The 25,033-nt window shown below is 35.2% G+C and overlaps 1 protein-coding gene across 1 annotated transcript in view; it reads right to left on the bottom strand.

Moving 5' to 3' along the window:
• The window catches only part of LOC104901220 (187-kDa microtubule-associated protein AIR9), a 69,350-nt gene extending 45,183 nt beyond the window's left edge, over window positions 1-24,167 (bottom strand). Inside the window, 14 exon segments of the mRNA XM_048634377.2 lie at window positions 31-206; window positions 605-725; window positions 9,891-10,005; window positions 10,123-10,349; window positions 12,504-12,605; window positions 12,705-12,804; window positions 15,294-15,359; window positions 15,455-15,517; window positions 15,639-15,704; window positions 15,786-15,857; window positions 15,993-16,058; window positions 17,620-17,691; window positions 22,514-23,416; window positions 24,046-24,167. Of these exon segments, the coding sequence (XP_048490334.2) occupies window positions 31-206; window positions 605-725; window positions 9,891-10,005; window positions 10,123-10,349; window positions 12,504-12,605; window positions 12,705-12,804; window positions 15,294-15,359; window positions 15,455-15,517; window positions 15,639-15,704; window positions 15,786-15,857; window positions 15,993-16,058; window positions 17,620-17,691; window positions 22,514-23,371 (2,104 nt within the window). The 5' untranslated portion in view covers window positions 23,372-23,416; window positions 24,046-24,167.
• Between the last annotated feature and the right edge of the window lie 866 nt (window positions 24,168-25,033).

Here is a 25,033-nt window from a genome sequence, read left to right as displayed (position 1 = left end):
ACTAGATATGAATTAGAAGCTCCGACATACCTGCTTTTACATAATCAGTGATTGCATACTGAGGTTCTCCTTTGGTACCTTCAGTGGTTACCGGAGTGTACATAAACACTAAACTTGAATCAACATCATCTATAGTCAATTGATATTCATCATCTTCAGCTCCAGAAATTACCACAGGGCTGCTGTTCCATTTTCTCCTTAACCAACTGCAGGATTTTACATTTGAGATGCAAGTTAAACCTCTATGAACATTGCAAAGACACACACCTTTTCCTTTTTCTGACATATGTAATAGAAGGCTCCCCTCCCAAAAGTTGTAAAAGACATTTGCTAATCCGTCAAGTCACAACAAATCATAATAGCATGATATTTCAACTGTCGTGGAATGATGGCTTAATATTTGCTTCACATAGTTCACATATCGATGGGATCAGCAATTACCATACATCAGTTTTTTTCCAACAGAAAACGAAACTACCCCCTCATTTTGAATTATGAGAGAGTTCGGGCCTTTCAGCACATATCTTCTGAAAATAAAAGATCAAAGCTGTGGACATGTAACTTTAGGATGGAGCCTTAGAACACTAATGCACATGATTTTCACCTGGAAACACCTTTTCCTGGAGTCCCGCCACACCATGCAATCTCAGCACATCCCCGGATGACACTTCCCTCCACAAGGTCACCACGCACATCAAGGTTCAAGACCTTTGGACAACCAGTTCCTTCGAGAACAATAGAAATTGAATGAGCAACAGCAATAACATCGAATATACCAAAGCTGCAAGTAGTTCAATGTACATTTCCAGAGGTTAATTCATTGATGCAAAAGGTGTTACGAGAACTCAAACTAAAGATCACTATTGCATTTGGCTTTACAATAATTTGACAAGAATGAAACAATCATGTAAGAAGGAAAGAATAGTTGTAGAACATTCAGCTTGGGGCACACATATATAGTATACATAATTGGAAACAAGATGTCCTTCCAACTGCTTATGCTCTCTCCAGAAATTCATATTGACTACACCTTAGAAAGTACCAATACAGACAACTAAGTAAATGAATTAATCAAATCCTGAAAAGCAAAAGTTGGACAAAGTACAGCAGAACCTTCTTCCGTGAACATAAACACACACTGAGAGCAAGCATAAATCTGAGTAATGCAAATTGACATCGCGATAGATTCCAAACACAACCTAAATCTTGCCATGAAAGTTCAATAATCTTGTCGTGATTATGCCACTCTCGTGTACTTATCTGTTACTACCTCCATTGCACAGAGTATCACTTACTTTCCTTTTTGGGCCCTTCCAAAAATATTTACTCACATTACGTTTATATAATTTGGCCAATAGAACCCACCACTTATTCTTACATCTAGTAGCACATGCCTTATTTTTTCTCTCTCCTTCCAACAATTTTTCAATGGCCTCCTTGGTTTTACTTAGCAGTGAAGTGAGTAAACATTTTGGAAACAGGGGAAGTGTATAGCAGGGAATTAAAACTCTCCCGTTCCGTTGTAGAAAGGTCATTCTGTAACGGATTTTGGATCTGCCGTTTCGCGAAATCCCGTTACGGAACGCCATAATAAAATACACATACTTCTCGCCGCGTCGTCCGTTCCGTAACGTGAACTCGCCGCGTTAGAACGCTTTTATCCCCGTTACATCCGTTTTTTTCAAACATTGGCCAAATTCTTTCTATGATTTAAATATATAGTTAATGAAACATGATATTCTATTAGATTTGATTAAATTATGTTGTAATAATGCTTCATAAACTAAAAAAATGCAAATAAGGTTGAAACATATTTATGTGAATATTAAAAAAAAAATCACGCCGCGTCGGCTGCGAAACATTCTATTTTCTCATTACAAGTCGTTCCCACGACCGCGTTTTTTTTTTCCTGGTGTATAGTTATTGGCTTTTGGTGCTCATATTTTGGGTGATGTTTGTGTACTTATGTAGCAGAATTTGGTACAGTGTTCCTTAAGAATTAAGATGGATAAAATTTAGTGCCTGTCATCTACTGCACTTGCTTAATATTGTGGTTGACAATGTGATGTCTGACTCTGTTCCTCGTGTGGAGTGTTTTGGTCAGAATTTGCTGCTGGAACAGTATATACTCATTTGCAGGAATTTTGGGGTATGTGAATTTGCAGAAAGTTTACAGGATTCTGTTGCTAATGATTTGTGTGACTTTTGTGTTGTATGCTTCTTTAAATTCAATGTTTCTTACAGTCCTTTTTCAAGAACTAAACGAATTCATATCACCTAGAATATCAATTCTGCCAATAGTTCGTAAAATACTACAACCACTACTAGTTCCAGAATGCTCCTTTAGTATAGTTTCCCCTTTATGTTCATTAAAGATATGAAGATATTTCATCCATGAAAACACAAGTTTGAAGGGTGCAGCGCAGAAGTCCATCATCTTTCAAAAATAGCTTTTATGCTCTTTATCATTCTAAAACCTCTCTCCTAATCTTGACAGATACTAATAGGAAAGCTCCGCTAAGTCAACTCAACAGAAATTCTTTTCCTAGAGCTCATCATTTCACCACTATAACCACGAACCACCTGATTCCTCCAATACTGTCATCATAGTATTGATGCAGAATCTATATGGAAGCTAGAGCATGAGAGAGAGAGTTAAAGAGAGAGACTTGATGGAGGTCCATCCCTTGATCGACCACTTATGCACATGATAGCTATGACTTTAAGAGATGTTCTTAATTCTTTCATTTCATGTGATGTTTTTAGTGAGTCCTCAGTTAGCTTAGTTAATTAATCATCTATGATTAGCTATGTTAATTTCTATCTTTATTTGCTTTATTAGAAGAGTCATGTAAGATTTAATTAGTGGATGTTGTCGACTAATTAAATTAGTAGAGTTGTTTATTTTCCCTAAAGTCCGAAATGACTATGTAATAAACTAAGTAGTAAGTTGTAAGTTGTAGCTACCTAAGTACGTGAAGCTAAGAGGCGCCTACAATCAAGGAAGTTGTGCACTTGGACGTGATGAGTTGGTTATGGAAGCACTACAAAAGTGTCGTGCATTTTCAAATCAAAGAGCTGCATACTTAGGCGCCAATTCAAGTCCACAACAACATTCCTATTCTTGAGGGAAGTTGAGAAGATCATGGAGCAGTTGGTGAAGAGAGTGGCAACGGGATTATTCACGTTCCAAGCCCCCATGTTGCACGTCCAAAGTATTGTTTGAATCACTTAGGACATGATCTCCATGTAATAGTTAGTGGATTGATGGTAGTTACTTAGTTGTTTTTCTTTTCAATTAAGTCATGACTTGTATAAATATTGAAGCAAATGAAATGAAATGATATACGAGTTTTATGACATAACGTGAATTAATACTTACTTTGATTAATGTTTTGATTAATCTAAGTGCCTTTGCTAACTTAACTATTCTAGCTTGAGTTAAGTAGTGATCTAAGGAACCTTAATTCTACTTAGTGGTGTGTCTATATTTAAGTTGATTTAAGTTAAGCTAAATATCTATCTATTTCTTTTCTTCATTCGAGTTTTCATAACTAAAACATAAACAAGGCTCAGTGCTAGGCTCAGTGCCATCGTTTGTGTGAGTTCGAAATTTATATGATTCGAGTGTTACTCCAACCATATAACAAGACTCCGGCATCAAGTCCTCAAAAATCTGTCTAACATAGAAACCCTATCCAAAGTTATCCAAAAGTTCCCCAATTCAATTTCGTGAGTTTTGTTGCCATCCAAAAGTCTAAAACCTTCCTAGTTGTTTCTATCATTTGCTTCCTATCATTAGTTCTTGTGAGTAATGAAACCCAGTTCCCAAATTTGCTTGCAATACAACACAAAAGTTTCCCTCAATTGATTTCTCAAATCTCTAAAAGAAAAATCTCAGAGGCTCTAAAGAAATTCTCAGTTATCTCATCACCGGCATCTTCTTCAAATAATTTCATTCAGATATGGGTCTTATGTAGGAATTTCTTTCCATTCTTTGGATTGGATAAAAGGGTTCTTGTTTCTTCCATTCAAGTTCAAATTAGGCTTCTTGGCTAGGGTTTGTAAGGTGTGTTCTTTCGTTTTTGTCTGTTGGAGTTGGTGTTGTACATCTGTGGGACTTGAGTCCCCCTGATTCTTCGTTTTCCTGTAAACATCTTCTTATTGGTGGTGTTGGTGTTCTGTTTTTCTCAAAGCTTTTCGCAATACTGTTGGTCTTCTTCCAATGGTGGGAGTTCAAATATTTTCTATGGGGTGTGATTATGTCATCAACTAATCACTCCTCCCCATTGGAGTTCCTTCTAAGCAAATTTGCAAGTCTAAGAAGTGGATGTTGTGGCTTGAAATCGACTCATAAGTATGCATTTAATGCAAGCAGCAATTTTGTAAGTTTGCTTCATTATCCCTTCATTTTAGTTATTCTTTCAAGAGTAGAATTGATGGTAGACACTAATGAGATAAGTATATATCACATTTAGGTTCTTTGGTCTTATGGTAGTACCTTAATCATAAAACTCCCTAAATTTTGTGATATATTATTAGAAGTGATTACTTTGAAGGAATTTGGATTCCCCTTGAAGGGTATCCTCATAGACTATTGCCGGTTTTTTCAGAATATTATCATTCTCATACTTTCGATTTGGTTAGAAATATGGTTTTTATCTATGGTTGTAGTACCCAATTGTTATCGTTATTTCCAAATGTTATGCTCTCAATTTGAAATGGTTGGCTATGTAATGATAAACTCAATGAAATCCAATCTAGACTACAAAAGTTATTGGAGTGGATTTTGTTGGGTATTCTGCAAAGATTTGCTTTTCTATAAAAACTCCAATTTAGGCTATAGAAGCTATTGGATTGGAGATTTTTCAAGTTTTTTCTTCAAAAGTTATTGCCATAAATTAGTTCTTTTCTGCCTTAAGCAGGCTTCCAAGAAAAATGTCGTCATTCTCAATAGATCTATGAATTTCATTAGTCATAAGTTATCAAGCAAGCATCTACTGAATATTCCTTATAAGTGTTTTTATATTATTATTGAGGATGTCATTCAAGGTAGTAGTTTATTGATTATTCTCCCCATCATGTTAATAGGGTGGTGGCACCCTATAAGAGTTTTATTGCTCAATGAGTATTTGCAGGTATTGATGGATTTTGGTGGCACCATTCTCTTGTTGATCTTTCATTCTCTTGGAAGATAATGTGGAAGCTTTCCCTTTCAAGATATCTGATAATGTTGTAGAGTATTGTCATGTTTGACTATAGATGTTTGGGAACTAATTTGCTCCCTCTTATGATGCATGGTAGCCAGCTTGTCACCCTTTTGTGATTCAATAATGTCTATTGCATGTTGGAATATTATAGGCGGTGCTAGAAAGAACGCTTTGATAGAAACTCGTGATTTTTGTCTCCATAACAATGTTAGAATTTTGATGCTTTGCGAAGTGAAATCCCCACCCTCTCAAGCTATGATTAGTCAATGTGGATTCCACGCTTTTGACTTTATCCCAACTATAGACTATTCTTATGGATTATGGTTAATGTGGAAAACTTGTAATATCCAAACATTTAGTCTCTCTATCATATATGAAGCTGCTAGATTTATGTCTTGTTTAGTTCCTATTGCAAGTTCTAATATTAGCTATGTTGCCATTTTCATTTATGCACCTGCCAAGAAAGAATTCTGGTCTGAACTTATTGCGTATGCCCTGTCTCTTCAACTCCCTTATGTAATATTAGGGGATTTTAATGAAATTTCAAACGAAAATGATAAAAAAGGGGCATGAATAATATTTTGAGTAATCTCCCTTATATAGAACTTCCATTTTCAGGCCCTCGGTTCACATGGAGGGAAAAAAAATCGGGTGATAACAACATTCATGAAAGACTTGATAGAGGTCTAGCATCAACTTTGTGGGTTTCTTTGTTTCCACAAGTTAGATTAATTCACCATGTCTTCACTTCGTCAGACCATTATCAGATTGTCCTTAATTATCTCCCTTCTAATAATTCAAAGGCTCCTCCTTTCCGGTTTGAAAAAATGTGGTGCCTTAGAAAAGATTATGAGACCCTTGTAAAGAAAACTTAGTGCACCCATTTTGATGGTTCACATATGTTTAGACTAGTTAAAAAATGTAAGTTATTAAAAGATAAGTCCAAGAATTGGAACAAATCTCAATTCGGCAACATTTTTCGCCAATTAAGGAAAGTTGACGAACGTTTATGGGAGATCCAATCCTCCCTCCTCGCTAACCCTTCTAATCTTACCTATCAAACTAAACAAGATCTGTTTCTTAAAAAACGTTCCAGATTATTAACTTTTAGCAACGAATTTTGGAAACAGAAGAGTAAAATTGATTATCTTCTCTTGGGAGATTCTAACTCATCTTACTATCATACTCATGCGTCCATTAGACGTAATAGGAATCAAATTAAAGAAATAGTTTCTTCAAGAGGTGAAGTAATCACGAACCCTTATGCTATTTCACAAGAATTATCTAATGCTTTCAAATTTTCATCCTGACTATGATTTTTCACTTTTGGATAATATCATCTCTCAAGAAAATAATGCCTTCCTAACTTCGTCAGTCTCTCGAGACGAAATTAAAACTGCTACTTTTGATCTAGCCCCTGATAAATCCCGGTTTTCCACCGTTCTTTTTTAAAAAATACTGGACCCTAGTAGGTAATAGTGTAATAAGAGTTGTTCATGGAAAAATCCTTAAAGAAATAAATCATACTTTTTTGGCTCTCATTCCTAAAATTGATAATCCTTCCTCTGCCAACCATTTCCGACCCATTATCCTATGTTCAACCATCTATAAAATAATCTCAGAAATCATCACTAATAGCCTAAAGGAAGTCATGAGTCGGATTATCCATCCCCTTCAAGGTGCTTTTTATTCCTTTTTATTCCTGATAGGCTAATTCAGGATAATATTCTTATTGCCCATGAAATCTTTCAATCTTTTAAAACTAAATCGGGTTCCAATGGTTGGATAGCCATTAAACTCATATGGAGAAAGCTTATGATAGATTAGAGTGGAATTATATCTTTTCTACTCTTGACAAATTGGACTTTTGTCCGCAATAGATAGGTTGGATCAAGGAATATGTATCTTCTGCATCCTTTTCTGTCTTAGTAAATGGGCTCCCAACTGATAAATTCTCCTCTTCTCGAGGGATTAGACAAGGTGACCCTCTTTCTCCTTATTTATTTATTTTGTGCGCTGAGCTTCTCGCTAGATTACTTTCTTCAGCTGCTTCTGGCCCTACCAAACCAATTGGAGTTCCCATTGGCAAATCGGGTATGCGAGTTCCTTTTCTTACCTTTTTAGATGACACAATGATTTTTGCTAAAGCCACTAATTATAGTGGTCTGATCATCCGTCAAATTTTGGATAAGTATTGTTCAATGTCTAGTCAACTAGTCAATTACCATACATCTTCTTTCCAATGTACCGCTAATATCCCAGAGGCACAAAAATGTAATTTTGCTTCTATCCTACAAATGCAGGAAACTAATGATCTAGGGGATTATTTGGGCTACCCTATTATTCATTCTAAGGTGACTAAAGAAACCTTTACTTCTGTCGTTAGTAAAATAACTAGCCAACTCCCTAAATGGAAAGCTAATGCTCTTTCCGAGGTAGGTAGGTCAGTTCTTCTTCAATCAAATCTTGCTACTAAGGCTAGTTATCAAATGCAAAGTTTTTTGTTGCCTAAAACTATTCTGGTGAATCTGGATAGAACATATAGAAATTTCTTTTGGAATAAGGACACCACTAATAAATCCCCTAATCTTATTGGTTGGGATCGAATTTGCAAACCAAAATCGGCGGGTGGATTTGGTTTCCGTAAAGCTGAAGCTAACAACCAAGCTCTCCAAATGAAGCTATTGTGGAGGATTGTTAAAAATGATAACAATTTGTGGGTCAAATTAGTTCGAAAAAGTTACATAAAAATAATAGTATTTTTTCTGTTAAAGCTTCTAAATCGGCTTCTTGGCAATGGCGTAATCTCCTAAGTTTGCGTGATATTTTTAAAAAAGGTTTATGTTGGCAAATTGGTGATGGTCAAAGTATTAACTTCTGGATGGATAATTGGGTTTTCCAATACTCTCTTCAGTCTATCATTACTCCTATCCCTGGTACTGAAAATCTAACTGTTAGTAGATGTATCCTGCTTCTAGACAATGTGACTCTCATATGCTTCTTTCCCATGTCCCTCCTCACATTGTTTCGCAGATTTGTTCTATTTATATCCCCTCTAAGGCTATGTTTAGTTCACCTGAAATTTTCTGATCTCAACTTATCTGATCTGAACTTATTTTTTCTCATCTGATCTGATCTGAACTCATCTGATTACAAGATCTTATCTTTTAGATTTTTCTCAATATATAAGAAAAAATATAGTCATGTGGGGTCTTGTTTGATTCGTCTCAATGAGTACTTTATTAGTATTCAATTATTATAATTTTTACTAATATGTAATGAAAGATATAATGATTTTTAAATATAAGCATGATCTGAACTGATCTGATCTGATCTGAACTTATTTTTTCTGATCTGATCTGATCTGATTAGATATGAAATAAGCAAAAATAAGGTGAACTAAACATAGCCTAAGTCCCAACCGGATAATCTCACTTGGGGCCTTACGGCTGATGGTGAGTACTCGGTTAAGAGTGTGGCTCTTCTTGCTCAAGGGATTCTTCCGTTCTCTTTAGAAAAAGTTGAGTTTAATTGGATTTGGAAGCTTAATATTCCTCCTAAAATTAGAAACTTTCTTTGGAAAGCTTGTAATGATGGTATCCTAACTAAATTGTGTCTTGAGAAAAGTCATATTTTTATGCCACAGCAATGCGTGTTCTGTAATAATGCAGGTGAAACTATAGGCCATCTTTGTTTTGCCTGCCCTTTTATTTTAGATATTTTTTCCCATCTTAAGGCCTCGTCTGATTGGCCGAGCCCCCCTTCTTGTTTAGCAAATATAGATCTTACTTCTTTCTGTTCTGTTTTGGAAGCTTGCCTCTCGGTGTCGTCTAAATCAAAATTATCTCTTTTTTCCTTTGTTTGGTGGTTTGTGTGGTTTTTCAGGAATAAGCTTGTTTTTAATGATGAGGTGGTTTCCTCTAGGAAGGCTAGTTCTATTATTAGTAATTTTGCTACATCGTGGTCAAAAGCTCTTAATTCGGAAGAAATGGGATCTAAGCCTAATCCAAAATACCAAGAGAGATAAACCTCGCACAGGTCCTGGTTCGGCCTTAGCCTGGTCCCCTGCGCCTGGCTTCTGCAAACTTAATTTTGATGGCTCCAAATTAAATAATGGTAATGGTGCTCTGGGTTTTGTGATCCGGGACACTTCAGGTGATGCTCTTATGGCTGGAGCCCGATTGCTTGGTCCTAACATATCTATCCTGCAGCTGAAGCTTGGGGTCTTAAGGAAGGCCTTAATGCGGCATTGTCGCTTAATATTTCTAATCTAGATATTAAAGGCGATAATCTCACTGTTATAAATGCTGTTAGGAAAATCTGGAAAGTCCCCTGGGAAATTAATAATATCATTTTAGATGTCAATGCTAATTTGCTTAAATTTGATATTTTTCAGGTTCAACATTGTTTTCGGGAAGCAAACAAGACAGCGGACCTTATGGCGCATCGTGGACACTCTCACTCGGATCTCGTCTATAATTATCCTCCTTATGATATTGATTTTTCTCTTTTCGTCCACAAGGATGTTTTAGGTTGGCCCCCTGATTAAAGGGTTTTCCCAAGTTTTCTCTCCTTATTAAAAAAAAAAAATTGTATTGATGCAGAATACACAACATATAACATTAGAAAAGAAATTCTAGCAACATTGCCAGTAGTGCTATTAACTAAGAGCTAACATACCTGGAGAAACCTGTGAGGAAATTGCAAAAATTGGTGTATGTTGTGTCTCCCCTAATACAGGGACGCATTCAACTTTCAGATATCTGTCAATGTCATCATGCTTAGGGAAGTACACCTGCTAATTGAGAGATCAAACGGTCAAATACAAGAAGCTAGACGCCTAGAAATATCTTTCAGATAAAATATTTCTTTAGGTTCCTCAAACAAATGTTAAGAAAAAAAAATTCATTACCTCCGAAATGGCATCAGGAATGGCCTTGAAAGATGAAAGAGGCCCCTCTCCCACATACCATTGATATTTTAAAACCAAGTTCAGGTCATTCCCATGAATCTGAAGAAAAATAAAGTGGCAGCGACAAGCATCTTCCTCAAATGGCAGATCAATTGATGCTTCCTTGAGCTGAAATCCTGGGGGTAACTGATCCTTCCAATGTTCAACGAAGAAGTTGAAAGTCGAATCTAGGGCAAGAACATAGGATGCTAAATAAGTGAAAGGTAGATTACAAAAAGAAATTTCATATGGTGAATTTTATTTTCCCTAATATTTTGGGGTACTAGTAATCCCTCTACTTTGTAAATTTTTTTAGTGGCATTTCGTTTCCAATCAAAAATCATTGATTTGAAAGCATCAAAAGCAGAGGAAAACATTAAAAGCAAAGATTTCATAAGTAATAGAGAACCATGAGTAGCAAAGTAACATACACCAAAGGGGCGTATAACATCTCGGTACTTCACAATGTCACCCATATAACAAATTCAAATTACAAAATACACCCACTCCAATGATTGTATATGAATTAAACTTGATTGAAGAATAATTTCATTCTTAAGCACAGAAACGCACGAAAAACTGAAAAGTAACCAATAACTCAAGACAAACTCGAGGCTACTGGGATCTTAGGCTATAATATGAGATAAACAAAATATTCCCCTAAATCTTATCACTCAAGACAAACTCAAAGCAACAAGGATTTTACTTCAGAAATGAGACTAACTCAAAGCTAAGTATAAAAAACTAACGGTTTATTTTATCAAAATTCAACAACTGACTTTCTTTTTTTCATTACTCATATTTATAGAGGATCACAAGCAAGGTAAGGAAGCTAAAAATATTGCGAAAGCATCAGCCAAAGGGCTAGCCATTCACACGCCTAAGGGAGGTGAAAAGACACCCGTTCATAACCTGTTAATGGCAGCACTTAAGTACCATAATAAAGGCTGAACTTGGAGACTCTTCATCTCATCACACGACAACCTAAGGAAGGTGAAGAACTTCTCCTTTTCCTTATTGTATGCATAACAAAATAAACTAAAACAAGCATTAGAAACCGGCTCAATGGAGATGGGCTAAGCTTCACACACATGCTGGACACTTATCCATTACTGCTCCTCCGTGCTTCTTGAGCTTAAATAATCTCCCAAGTAAGACAAGTAACAAATTCGAGCTTCACTAGTTTAAATTAACACCAAAATACTTCTTGCGACCTTGAATTCTAAGATGATCCAAATCCAATAATTTAAAAGACCATCTAGTTAAAATGTTTTCAGTCGCCTTATTGCATATATATCATTCTTGCTTTCTTGGAGAAAAATTAGACCGTGAATTTTCCATAATCTCCTCTTTTTTAGTTGTCTCATGGATTTGCTCAACAATATTCTCTTCATAGTATTGTCTGCAAAATCAGAAATATCCTTTCCAATGTGATATTTGATGGAGCTTCAATTTATGTCTATCTATCCCCAATGTGTATGCGTTATACCTTGGTTGTGATGATCTGTATTGTGGACTAGCTTTCATTTGTTAGGCTGCAAATTAGTTGGTTTGGAGCATTTGTAGGTCCAATTGGTCATGTTTTCAGTTGCCTTGTTGCATGTATATCATTCTTGCTTTCTTTGAGAAAAATTAGACCGTGAATTTTCCATAATCTCCTCTTTTTTAGTTGTCTCATGGATTTGCTCAACAATATTCTCTTCATAGTATTGTCTACAAAATCAGAAATATCCTTTCCTATGTGATATTTGATGGAGCTTCAATTTATGTCTATCTATCCCCAATGTGTATGCGTTATACCTTGGTTGTGATGATCTTTATTTTGGACTAGCTTTCATTTGTTAGGCTGCAAATCAGTTGGTTTGGAGCATTTGGAGGTCCAATTGGTCATGTTTAGGAACACATAAGTGGATATAAATCACAGCTGGCCTACCAATCCGCTGGGTGCTCTGGATGGAAAGAATGATCAAATTTCTGAACCTTGTCTTTGAGTTATGAAATTTTGTAAGATAGAGTTCTCTTTCTTACTTCTTTATGAGCATTTAAGATTTTCCATGGGTGTTTCTCCAGATTTAGGATCAGCTGAAATTTGCTACAGTGGTCACATCTCACATGTATTTCTTCTATTCTTTCAAGAGAATAAATGATTTCCTTTTTTCATTTACCCATCTCTCTTTCTCACAATTGATTCTTGTTTCACCAGAAAAGGAAAAACAAAAAAGATACCATTTATATATGTATCAAAAACAGTCCAACCATACAATTACATTGCTAGTTTCGCAAGCATGCTAAGTGGTTACTGAAATTAATCCACAATTAATAATATACCTTAGAAAACCAACCTGCAGCACAGTCTGGGGAGCAGAATTCCCAACCATCTCTAATGCAGAGGGCAGTATGTGCAGGGTAATGCTTAGCAATTGCGATTTCTTCCTTAGACAAGTCTGAAATCAATAGAAAGAATCAAAATGAGAGAACTATCCAATGACCACAGAAATCAAATTCTTATAGTAGACAACAAACCAAGAAGAGAAAACACTGACCTCTGTCGTTAAACTTTTTTAATGTACGACCAACAAGCAAAATAGATGCTGCTTCTAGATGAGGCATCCGGAGGATCGGGTTCTCCTCAACTCTAAGATGCTGCACCATGTGAGGGATGCAAAATCACATTGAAAACAAATGGGAAATAAAAAAAAAACAGAGGAAAACACACGCAGACAGATAAGGGAAAAGAACAGAGCAGTCAATGCAAGCATATACCAGTGTTTCATAAGCTCAAACCCATAAAGAAAGCAAAAAATCATAGAAAGATGCAATAGTAAGTGTATCTTCTAACTTGAAAACTATTTTTTATGACAAAGTGAAATCTAATTCGAAGATCCTTAATTTTAGGCGTATGGAACGTGAATTAAGCTTAAATTGATTAATTTGGTGAGTGAAGCCATGTTGATCATCCTAAACCCTCCTTAGTTTTAGAGTTTGGTGGGTGAAACCTTACAATGAAACTGAAACCCTTGCTACCGTCCAATTTAGTGAAAAACTGAAGATTGTAGGAAAATAAGCCAGTATCGAGTCCCATGATTAGAAGTTGTCACTGAGTGTTTTTTGGGTCTCAAGGATAACATATACCTCTCCTAGGTTATAAATAAAGCTTTTTACAATCCTATAGTTGAATCGTATATTGTTTTAGATAACAAAAAATTGAAGATTTTGGGCTGTCAGTTATTATGACTCCAAAAGCTAAAAGGTGAGTTCTTATGTTCACTTCGTTTCCGAACCTTAAAATTTGAATCCTAAGTTATGTGTATAAATTTGTGCCATTATGTTGCAGTGCACTTCTCCATTAGAAACTAGCTCTTGATGATTATAATTGACTAGATTTTTGGTGATCCATAAGTACAAGTGGGAGTTAAGTTAGAAACTTTTAACTTTTATGAATTGTGAAGGGTAAAGAACTTAAGGTGTACTCCCTCTGTTCCTACAAGAAAGCCCATTTCCATTCTGGTTTGTCCCTAAAAGATTGCTCCAATTCCTTCTTAACTTTTAGGTACCATGGTCTACCACAAGCCCTCGCTACTTTTCTCCTATCTCGCATGCAAAAAAGTAAAACTACCAAACCACTAGGGGAATGGGGCAAAGTATTATGGATGTAGGGAGTCCACGTCATGATAGTGGGATGAGGGGTTGTTACTCTAGAGCAATTATCATTACCAAGAAGCTTCAAACATTAGCTCTGACATGAGCTACTGTTTTTTATGGTACTCTAGTGCCAACATGACAAGCTCAGCAAAGCAAATGCTAGAATTTGGAGTTCTGCACGGCTGAGAGTGCCTATTGGCAGGCTCATGCAGACAATGCAGCAGCTAAAAGCAACAAAGTGAAGCCCGACTAGAAAACTGTGAGCACTCTCGTGCCAATGATTCACGATTGTCAAATAGAAAATGCATGTTCTCTCCATGGGCCTTTAATGCTCCCCATGCACGAGGAAGGCACAAAGGAGGCGGTGAATGTGTCATTACTAAGCTATTATGTCTTGTGTCAGACCGCCTTACCATAAAATTAGTCTAAGTCTACCTCACTTTTTGACATAAAAGGGTTACTTTTTAAAAGGGGTCACTATTAGACAACGGGTTACCTCTTATCTTAAAAAGGTCACTTTTACTCTAAGTGACCCCTTTAGGGCATAAAGTTAACCCCGTCTTACCAAAAACTATGAGAAGACGTTCTTATGTAAGACTTTGCATTACTAAGCAGCCTTTTTTGAGTTTGGAATTTGGAATTGATTGATTGGAAATGAAGCAGCCTGTATATGTTAATATTGAGGAAAAGAGAACAATGCTTATGTTAGTTTTAGAGAGAATTTGGTAGATACTCCCTTCGGTCTTTATTAGTTTACCCCTTTCTTTTGCACAGAGTTTTAGGAGACATAATGTTGTGGGTCATAGAAAGAAAGAGAAACTATTATTTTATATTAAAGTTGGATTTACGTGTGATGAAAAGTTAGTGGTCCCATTCCAAAAATAGAAACAAAAGAAAGGAGTAAAATAATAAGGGACATCCAAAAAAGGAATAGGGGTAAACTAATAAAGACCGGAGGGAGTATATCAGTTTTTACATAGATCTGTTATCATTTCCATTAGTCCCTATATTGCTTTTCTTGAATAAACCACCTTTAATCTTTATTGCTTTCGTAGTGATGACTGGAACCCTAAATATAGTTCTCGACCAGATTAATTTCTGCATTTCAATTTTGGAGATTGCGTTTCCTACGTAGGACCATTGTGAGTAATAGTCATATGTTGCTAAACGTAGTTTCGTTGATCTGATACCTTCAAAAGTCCCACCGCATAAATGGAGTTAAATAAGCCTAAATAAATATAGCCTTACCCTTAAACCTACCCAAGACTATTCGACCCTTCATTAAATAACTTTTGTTAAGTCCTTTAGTAGCATTTTCTCAGACACAATCCAAAGTCAAAAAGTACATTGGCATGTCAAAAAACCATTTGATTTATCCCTAAAATCTAGAAAATAAATCCTTTCTTTTTAGCTAATAATTAGAAAGAAAACTAAACTAATTTAGCATTGGCATGTTGAATGTTGCTTGCAAAGAAAGATGAAAAGCTAACCTCCAGAGCTGGCAAATGGGGGAAACCCTTGAGAGATGATATTTTATTTTTGCTTGCAGCCAACACCTGAGGAAAGTACCAAGAAGTTGCAACTGAAACAGAACCTAAAAAACGAGAGCAATCAAAAACAGCCTCAAATTCTTCATCTTGGAAAAACAGACCTGTAGCCGAGGTTGACTCGACATAGAGAGAGACTTCAGCTTATTTTGCGCGACAGAAAGAAACTGGAAAAGGCAAAAAAACAATTACGTAATCAATTCAGAGATGGTGAAATGTAAACACGTGCAAAAAAAAAAAAAAAAAAAAACTAATGGGTCAAAGACTGGCAGACTTCAAAGTTCTAACCTCCAAATTAGGAAGCTCGGGGAGGCTTGAAAGTGATGTAATCTGATTTCCAGCAAGATAAAGTTGCTACATAATACATAGAGATTTTTTTAGCCGTGCCAAATATAGCTGTGTAAGCCAAGTACAAGATAAAAAATCAAATGAGACCTGCAGGACTTGGCAGTTCCCAAGTGGCTCGAATCCCGGTCCTTTAAAATCATTAAAACTCAAATCAAGAACCTGGTCATTAAACAATTGTCCAATCAATACCAATATAACTTTAGCAATTGCCAAGTCTGCTTTCTAAGGATAATGTTGACAGAGTTGTTAGGAATAATAATAAAAGTGAAATGATTATCCATAATGGGCACTGACCTTGATTCTCTTCAGTATTTCAATACCTTCTAGTGATGATAATAAATTGTCCCTGAGATAAACAAACTGCCAAAAAAAGAAAGAAACATTGATGCTTGAAATGTTAAGGTAATTTCTAAAAGAACATCTGCTGTTTTATATGCATAAACAACCGCCAATTTGATTCCTGTCTTAGAACTGGCCTAGGGAGTTTAAAGTTCACAAGGCCTGTAATTAACCGATCAAGACATTTTAGGAGACTGTTTTTGGGGACCCACTATAGAAGCATAACAAAAAAAAAAAGAGTAATAAAAGCATAAAATGATTGACTACATGTGAACAGATTAAATTTACATAGAAGAGAGGTGAGACTACGAACAGCATCTATCATCATAAATTAATGTATACGGGCCTACTGAATGGGATCAATAGCAACAATTGTCGAACACCATACTCCCTTATTAAAAGCCTTGTCGTTCTCCTTACTAAGCTCTAACAAGCCAAATCTTCCCTTCATCCCTACAATTCTTCTCATTAGGTCCAGTAATCTGTAACCACTTTGAAAATAATTTCAAATATCTTCGTCAAGCCATCTACGCACCTCTTTTAACATGCAGCAAGGAAACAACCATCAGAATTTCAACCACCAAATGAGCAATGACTTGAAAATCTTACTCCGCTCTTTGTTCTTCAGCTTAGTCATAAATAGATAAAATATTCCAGCCTTCCTTTCTACCTTTTATCAGTTAATGGTCATTCTACGAGCAAAGATAATGCTCATAATATTACCAATGTGCTAGAGAGAAAGAAAACAATATTTACCATCTCCTTCTCTTGTCAACCTTCAGGTTGATCTTAGCTAGATATATTCCTAATGATCAGACATTTTATGGTGGATTCATAGTTCACAAGTGTTCTAGTGCCAATATTATGTTTCCAATATATTGTAAATTTTGAAATACAGGCTCCAGACCTTCAAAGTTCTCTTTGAATAATAAAGCGTCAGGTTTAGGCACCCCTCATACCATCAGTGCTTACTCTTCATGAATGCATGGAAATAAATAGGCAGCAATCGAGATTTTTTTATTATTACTTCCACAATAAAAGAAGAAATCCCTCCATCACAAGGTTCCAACTGTAGGGGATAATAGGCTAAACTGAAGAAGTTTATATTATGTTTCCACACAAAATTCTATCATGGTATTCTAGGCCACTTGCAACAATCTACACAAGCTTTAAAGTCTTACAATTAGAACTCAGCGGATAAAGATAAATAAGTGAACAATAAGCTGAACCCCAAAAAATATTTTTGATCCGTCCAGTTGAATTGTCATCATTTTCTGCAATAAATATGTATCCTTGTCTCCAGAAGCCCAGGAATCCATTTGAGCCATCCAAAAGAAGTTGTCATCATTTGCAATTTCAATTTTCTGATAAATCGCGAGTTCTACAATGTTTCACATGTACTCTCAAAGGTTAAGTCTAAAGCACAAATAGCATGTTCTTATCTACACCACTAGCACCAAGTTCAAGAAATTGCAACCTTATGGTGGAAATTTGGAGCTAACTAAACAAATTCAAGTGTTTCCTTATGTAGTATTTAAGTTTGACAATCTACAAACATGCCATCTCAATGAAGAAAACGTACCTCTAAATTCAGGGAGAAATTCACCCCACTGGCATTCAAATTACGGATTCTCTGACCTCTCAAATCTAGCCTCTGAAACAACAGCATGAAGCAAACATCAAGCAAAACGTATGCTAAAATTGCCATCATGAGAGAAGAGCAACTATAACACATTGGGACACACAAGTAAGACTCAGCAATCGAACAAAATATTACAACAATAACAACAAAGCCTTTCCCACAATGATTTGGGTTTTGGGATTGGCTAACATGAACCATCATAAGGAGCCATCAATTGAAAGTGACACAAGAAAAGTATAGGGATAAGCTAAAGAGAGTAAACAAAGAAAAGTGAGAAATTGAAAGTGAAATGCAGCTTATCTAGTACGGATATAATATTTCAACAGAATCAACACCTTCATGTAGGGGGAGTTCATTTTCACATTAGAGATTTTATTAGAACTTCTTCAATTGCTGTTAACATATGAACCAAAACTTATTACTACTTGACCACATTCGTTATTGTGTACATATATGATATATCATAGTTGATGCCAATGAAAGAACCGAAAATTGTCGTAGTATATAATTAATCCAGTCAAAAGACTTTATAATAAAATGAACTAAAAGATGGACAAACATGATTAACTACATATTGTATCCCTTTTCATACGTTTCAAAAGAAAAAAGAAATCCTATAATACAAAAACAACGCCAATATAAGAGCCTTGATCTATTAAAATCGAGTCACCTACATGAGTAAAGATATTATATCGGTCGTATATATGGATCATCTGCCTCCGTTCTCTTGAATCAAGTGTAACATGCTCCTACAAGCCTAATATCTTCATAACACCCTCCATCCAAGTCACAATCAGAACCCCTCTACTTCTTCTAAATTCTCCCATATCCCAAACTTCCACTACCCTACCAGTGCACCCTTTAAAAGACGTCACATATGCCCAAACCACCGTAATTGCTTATCTCTTATTTTACTTTGAATATCAGCGACTACAACCCTCATTCGGATATTCTCATTTGGAATTCATTCTCTTAATGTGTTCCAACATATCTTTTCAACATGCGTATCTTTCGTAACCCCATCTTCCGAATATGATCTTTTCCATACTTTAACGCTCAAACCCATCTAATAAAGCTAGTCCAATAAATATCCTATAGAATTTTCCTTTCGACCTCAGAGATACACCACGATCACACAATATCCCAGTTTCCTCTCTCCATATAAGCCACCCTCACTAAATCCTATGAGTCACGTCGTAGACAGTATCCCCATCCTTTTGTAAGATCGAACCAAGGTACTCAAAAAACTCACTCATGGTTAATGCCTTTCGATATCATGTTACCACATCCTCAATTGTCTTATCAATTCTAAATTTGCACTCTATGGACTTTGTTTTGCTCCAACTTAGCCTAAACCGTTAGCCTCCATCGTTCCAATTTTAGCACTAACTTCATCTCTAGTCTCATCGACTAAGACAATATCATCCATAAACGACATACACCATGGTATCTCTTCCGCAATAGGCCATTTTTTTCATCCATCACCGCCGGGAAGATGAAAGGAGTTAGTGGAGATTCTCATGCAATTCAAACATAATAGAGAAATCTTATGTTATATCTCCAAATAGCTTGATATTTGTTCACACGTCACAATACATGTTTTCACCTTAGGAAATATATTGACACGGTATATACATTTCTTTGACATGAATGTAAAAAACCCCCTTACTACATAGCCATAAAATATACTGTAAATAACTTGTAGCAACAAGTCCAAATTATAACTCACGTCATTGAAACATTGCATATTTGCATTACAATAGAATTATAAGAATTCTCTTTACAATTTTCTAAATGAATGATCTCTTTTTTCTCTCTTCATTAGTATTCTCCTAGCTTGCTTGTTCCCCATTACTTTCCTTTTACAAACTTCTTAACAAAATTCTCTAACTAATTCCGAACATTAGACAAATCATATAACAAACTTGCTGCTTTTTTAATTTCCCTTTGAACACCTCCTAGCACAAGTAAATACAATGGAAAGCTAGTTTTGATCCTTTATAGGAGGGTTGATAGTGGGGCCATTAAGTCATATGGGTAGTTGTTGTGAGAGAAAAAGGCAAAAAAGTACCCCTCGGAAAGGAAAGAGGGACTAACGTGACAAAAGAAATAGGGAGTATTAGATATTTAATTTCATGTTTGACATATAATGACATTGACAAGTTTTATTATCAGATGTCCTTTTACATTCAATATATTAGCAAGTTTTGATCAAAATTGTTTTTATCTCAAAATCACAATCCTCTCTTTCAAAAAAACTTCTCTATTAAGCTTTTTTAATAAAATAGGACTAAACCTCTAATCTAGTCAGCTAATTATCAAACATAAGTATTAGAGCTTTGATGTAGCAAACCTTTAAAATTACATTCAACACATTAGCAAGTTTTGATCTATGTTACTTTTATCTCAAAATTACAATCCTCTCTTTCAAAAAAGCTTCAATTTTGAGCTTTTTGGAAAATATAGGACTAAACCTCTGTTCAGCTAATTATCAAACCTAGGGTGCGTTCTCTTCAACTTATTGGCCCTGAACTTGTCTGAACTTATCTGAACTGAACTTGTTGGAACTTATTAAACCTGATTAGACCTGATTCAACTTATTGGACCTGATTGAACCTGATTGGAACTTATTGGACCTGATTGGAACTTATTGACCTATTGAACTTATTAGGCTATGGCCCTTATTGAAACTTATTAGACCTTATTGGACCTGATTGAAACTCATTAGACCTCATTGGACCTGATTGAAACTTATTGGACCTTATTAGACAAAAAAATTGACCATTAATAACATAAATATTACCCCTAACGTAAATACTACCCCTTAAAATTTATTATGAAGTAATAATTAATAAATTTCATCCTTTAAAAAATAATTATTATTAATTATCTCTTATGATAATTAACTTAACAAAAAATTTACTATTTATATATTTGCCTATACATAACTTTCACCACTAATTTATCTAATAGTCTTGTTTTGATTTTATAAAGCACTAGTAGAAAATCAAAAGTTGATTAACATTTATTTCTAACAAGTTAAAATTGGCACATATGAAAAATTCTCACTCCACTTTCATTTACTTGAAGGTAGTAGAATGCATTAACTCCTTATCTCTCACTCTACTTTCATCTCTCACTTATTACTTTGTACCCAATTACATATTATGCATTATTATAAAGGATGGAGAAAATAAAAAGAAAAAAAAAAGAAAGAGAAAAAAATCTCGTATATAATATCACTGTAGCCAAATATGAATAATTGGCACATATGAATAATCAAATAATAGACAATAATACAAGTATAATACTACACATGTGGTAATTTAATAAAAAAATTCTAATAATAACATAATTCTTTAATAGTAATATGAATAATAAAATAATAGACAATAATATGAATATTTAATAAAATAATAGACACTAATACAAGTATAATACTATATAATCATTGTGGTATTTTAATTAAAATTTTAACAATAACATAATCAGCTAATAGTGATATTAAATTATGAATAATAAAATAATGGAAAATAATACAAATATTTATTGAACATTAACTATTTGAACCTTATTGGACCTGATTAGACCTGATTGGAACTTATTAGACCTGATTGGAACTTATTGTACCTGATTGGAACTTATTGGACCTTATTAGACCTGATTGGAACTTATTGGACCTTATTAGACCTGATTGGAACTTATTACCCTGATTGGACCTTATTGCAACTTATCTGAACTTATCTGAACTTATTGGACCTGAAACTTAATTTTTTAAGTTGAGGAGAACGCACCCTTAAGTATTAGAGGTTTTATGTAGCAAACCATTAAAATGAACTCAATCCCCTTATTCATGTAAAACCTTTCTTTACAAGGCCATGAAAGATATGATTATATGTGTTACTATATTGAGATGAAACTACATATATAATCATGGGAACTATAAAAATTATGAACAAATATATAGAAACTATACAATTATGAAAATTACACCTACTTAGTGATTCGAGACAGCATATAACATTGACAATTAATATATGCTACCTTCAATTATCTCGTCACATATCCATATCTAATATTGGCAATGTAACTATCACTTCTACAACCTTTAACTTTGAAACTAGTTATTAGGCCCGGGCGACGCCCCGAGTTATTAATATTTTCATGTTAAAAGAGTAGCATATAATATTGCATAGTTCATTGGTTAGAACTTTACTATATTAACTTTAGGTCACATGGTCGAATCTTGTTCAGAGCATGTTTGTAAGTTTTTAACGTATGTTGATGACATGGAATAAAACAACTAAAGGGACAGTGCCAACTGCCACGTGGCGTGTAGACTTGCTTAAGAACACTTTTTAATATATTTGTATATATGTTCTTTTCCCCATAGGATAGTAATGTCCAACATATAAATGGATTGGTTGGCTGCATGGACCTTATATATGTAGTTGGTGATGTTATTCTCACTTCATCCACAGTAATATGCAATGTATTTTTGTAACATTGTGATGAAACATGTAATATTTGAGTAAAAGAATCAAATCTGTTTTTTATATTTTCCTCCATAGCTCATTCTCATTGACAAATATAAAATTCCAATCATGTAGTTGGCAACAACATTGTCATATAATTACCGCACGAGATAAATTAAGATCAATAAAAGATCCTGATAAAACCAGAGAGTATAATGCATGCTCCTACTACAGTAATCTAACTTGCTAGATGAAGAAAGACATAAAAAGATGCAGCACCCACACCATGATCATGTGGAAAAATATATATGCAAAAATAGACACATGCAAGCACATATAAAAGGCTGTTAGTAACTTACCACATCATCACCAGCTTTGATCTCCACCTGTGGCAAAACTATGAAGTGAGAATCCTGGCCTTCAGGGGATGCAACCTTCTTCCGACTAGATAAGTTTGAACCCTGGTCTTGGGATGCTGACACAGTTGCCTTTTTGAATCCACTACTTACAGATGGAGACCGAGCTAAAGGCGAAGAAAGCTTGTTACTCTTCTTCAATCCACTTGTAATTGAAGGGGATTGAGCTGAAAGTATGGAGTTCTTTGAGACGAAATTTTTAGTAGAGCTACTGGCCGTACTATCTACTGATAAAGAAGAATTTGCCTTCCTTGTTGAGGAACCCCGTGTAAGTGGCAGCTTGTTAACAGAATCATTCTTATTAAAACTTGAGCTCGTAGGTGTCTTCAAAGTTCTAGCACTAGGTGAAACTGGCCCTAACTTTTTTGTTTCTCTGACACCCACTATGCTTAAACTCTTACTAGCATCAGACAGCTTAGATGTTCTCATTTCTGGCACAGATCGGCGTAATGGCTGCGAAACAGAAGCGCCACTGGCTTTTCTTTGTGTCACACCAGGACCAGACTGTTGTGCTTTAGTCCTAACTGACTGCTTCTCACCCAACTCACCGCTGCTATTTCTTCTTGCACTGACAGGTACCACATTAGAACTCTGCGGATTCCTGCTTACACGTGATTTAGCCACACCTGTTTTCGAACTCATACCACTCCTCACCTCTGCCCTCCTATTAACAGACCCAGCAGTTGATTTTGCTGGTTCCACGACTTTTTCAGCGCCATCACCCAAACCATTGCAAACTTCTTCTGGCAACTTAGGCACTACCTCTGCATTCTCAGCAGATTGCACAACAAAATCCTCCATTCTGACCCCAGAGTACAAGCTCCACGACGCGTTGAACTAATTCTTCTAGTAAAAGCAAACAAGTTATACCCTTATACAAACAGCATCTTCTTTACATTATTTGCCACCCAATTAATCAGTGCAGTGCCCACATTATTCAAATTACTTTTCAATAGTTTTCTAGTTGAATTATTCATTTCTAACCCACCACATTTGTCACTTTAGGTCACATCGAATAAACCCTGCCCCACATTCAACTACAAAACACAGAAGCAAGCTCCACAAAGTTCAGTATTTTATAGGAAAAAAAATCTAACAAATCATTCGCTAATTGATTATTAATTAAAATTAGAAACAAAATAATTCTCCCAAATTGTCACACCCACACACAGATGCAAAATGCAAATTTTAACCAAAATAAGACTTGAGCAACTTCAATGGTACTAAACAATTCAAACCCAAAAACGACAAAATTCCAACCACCACCACCGAAAACAACAACAAAGCTTTTAGTCCCAAAATGATGTGGTGCCGGCTAACATAAACCATCCTAAGAAATCGTTTCCAAAACCATAAAGCGAAAATTATAGCCCAAAAAAAAAAAGCAGCTCAGAAAAATCAAAATAGTGAGCTTAAACTAGCTTAAAACAGCGCAAACTAAAATAAAAAAGGGAAAAGTGAGGAATTAAACTTACAAATTACTTACAGAACATGAATTTGTGGAACTCTAGGATTCCATGAACGAAGCTGCGTGGCTTGAAAAGTAGATCGAATAGTGAGTAATCAGTGTAAGAGAGAGTGTAAGAAAGAGAGAGTGGAGTTCACCAAAAAAAAAAAGTTCACCAAAAAAAAAAAAAAAGAGAGAGTGGAGTAAAGTAGAGTAGAAAGTGACGCCTAAAAAGATGAATAGTTAATAAATTAATGGGAGAGAAGAATTTGGCGGAAATAGAAGGAGGAAGTTTAGATTAAATGCGGTTTGAATAAAAATGTGCTGGGGTTGGGTGGGGCCCTTTAGGAGTTTGAAAAGAAACGAGTCAGGTGAGTTGGCCGAGTGGGCGGGAAAATCGGGTTTTTCACCGAGTGTCGGCAGTGTTCCCGAGTTGGTGCTGTCCTACTGTGCTGTTTTCATTTTTTTATTGGTTTGGTTTATGTTTAGCTTCACCTAGCATTCAACCGTTGGATTTAAGAATTCCAACACGAGTAATGTATAATTTATTTCTATTATATACTCCCTCCGTCCCATAATATAAGTCCCTTTTTTTTTAAAGTGTCCCAAAATATAAATCTTGTTTCTATTTTCAATCAATAATTATATCCAAAATACCCTCATGAAAATAATTAACTCCCAAAAAGTCCTTATAATTTCAGCTTCCAATGCACCATCATTAATGATAAAATAGAATCTCATAACCCATTAAACTCCTCTACACATTAAACTATGCAATACTCCCTCCGTCCCATAATATAAGTCCTGTTTCCTTATAAGGTGTCCCAAAATATAAGTCCTATTTCTATTTTCAATCAATAATTATGCCCAAAATACTCTCATGAAAATAATTTTATTCTCAAAATGCCCTCATAATTTCAGCTTCCAATGCACTATAATTAATGACAAATTGGAATCTTCTACCTTATTAAACTCCTCTACACATTAAACCATGCAACATTAATGTTCAGTTTTTA

The sequence above is a fragment of the Beta vulgaris genome, chromosome 8 (assembly GCF_026745355.1).
Source record: "Beta vulgaris subsp. vulgaris cultivar EL10 chromosome 8, EL10.2, whole genome shotgun sequence".
Lineage (NCBI taxonomy): Eukaryota > Viridiplantae > Streptophyta > Magnoliopsida > Caryophyllales > Amaranthaceae > Beta > Beta vulgaris.
The sequence above is the reverse complement of the archived record's forward strand: the minus strand, read 5'-3'. Positions and strand labels throughout refer to the sequence as shown.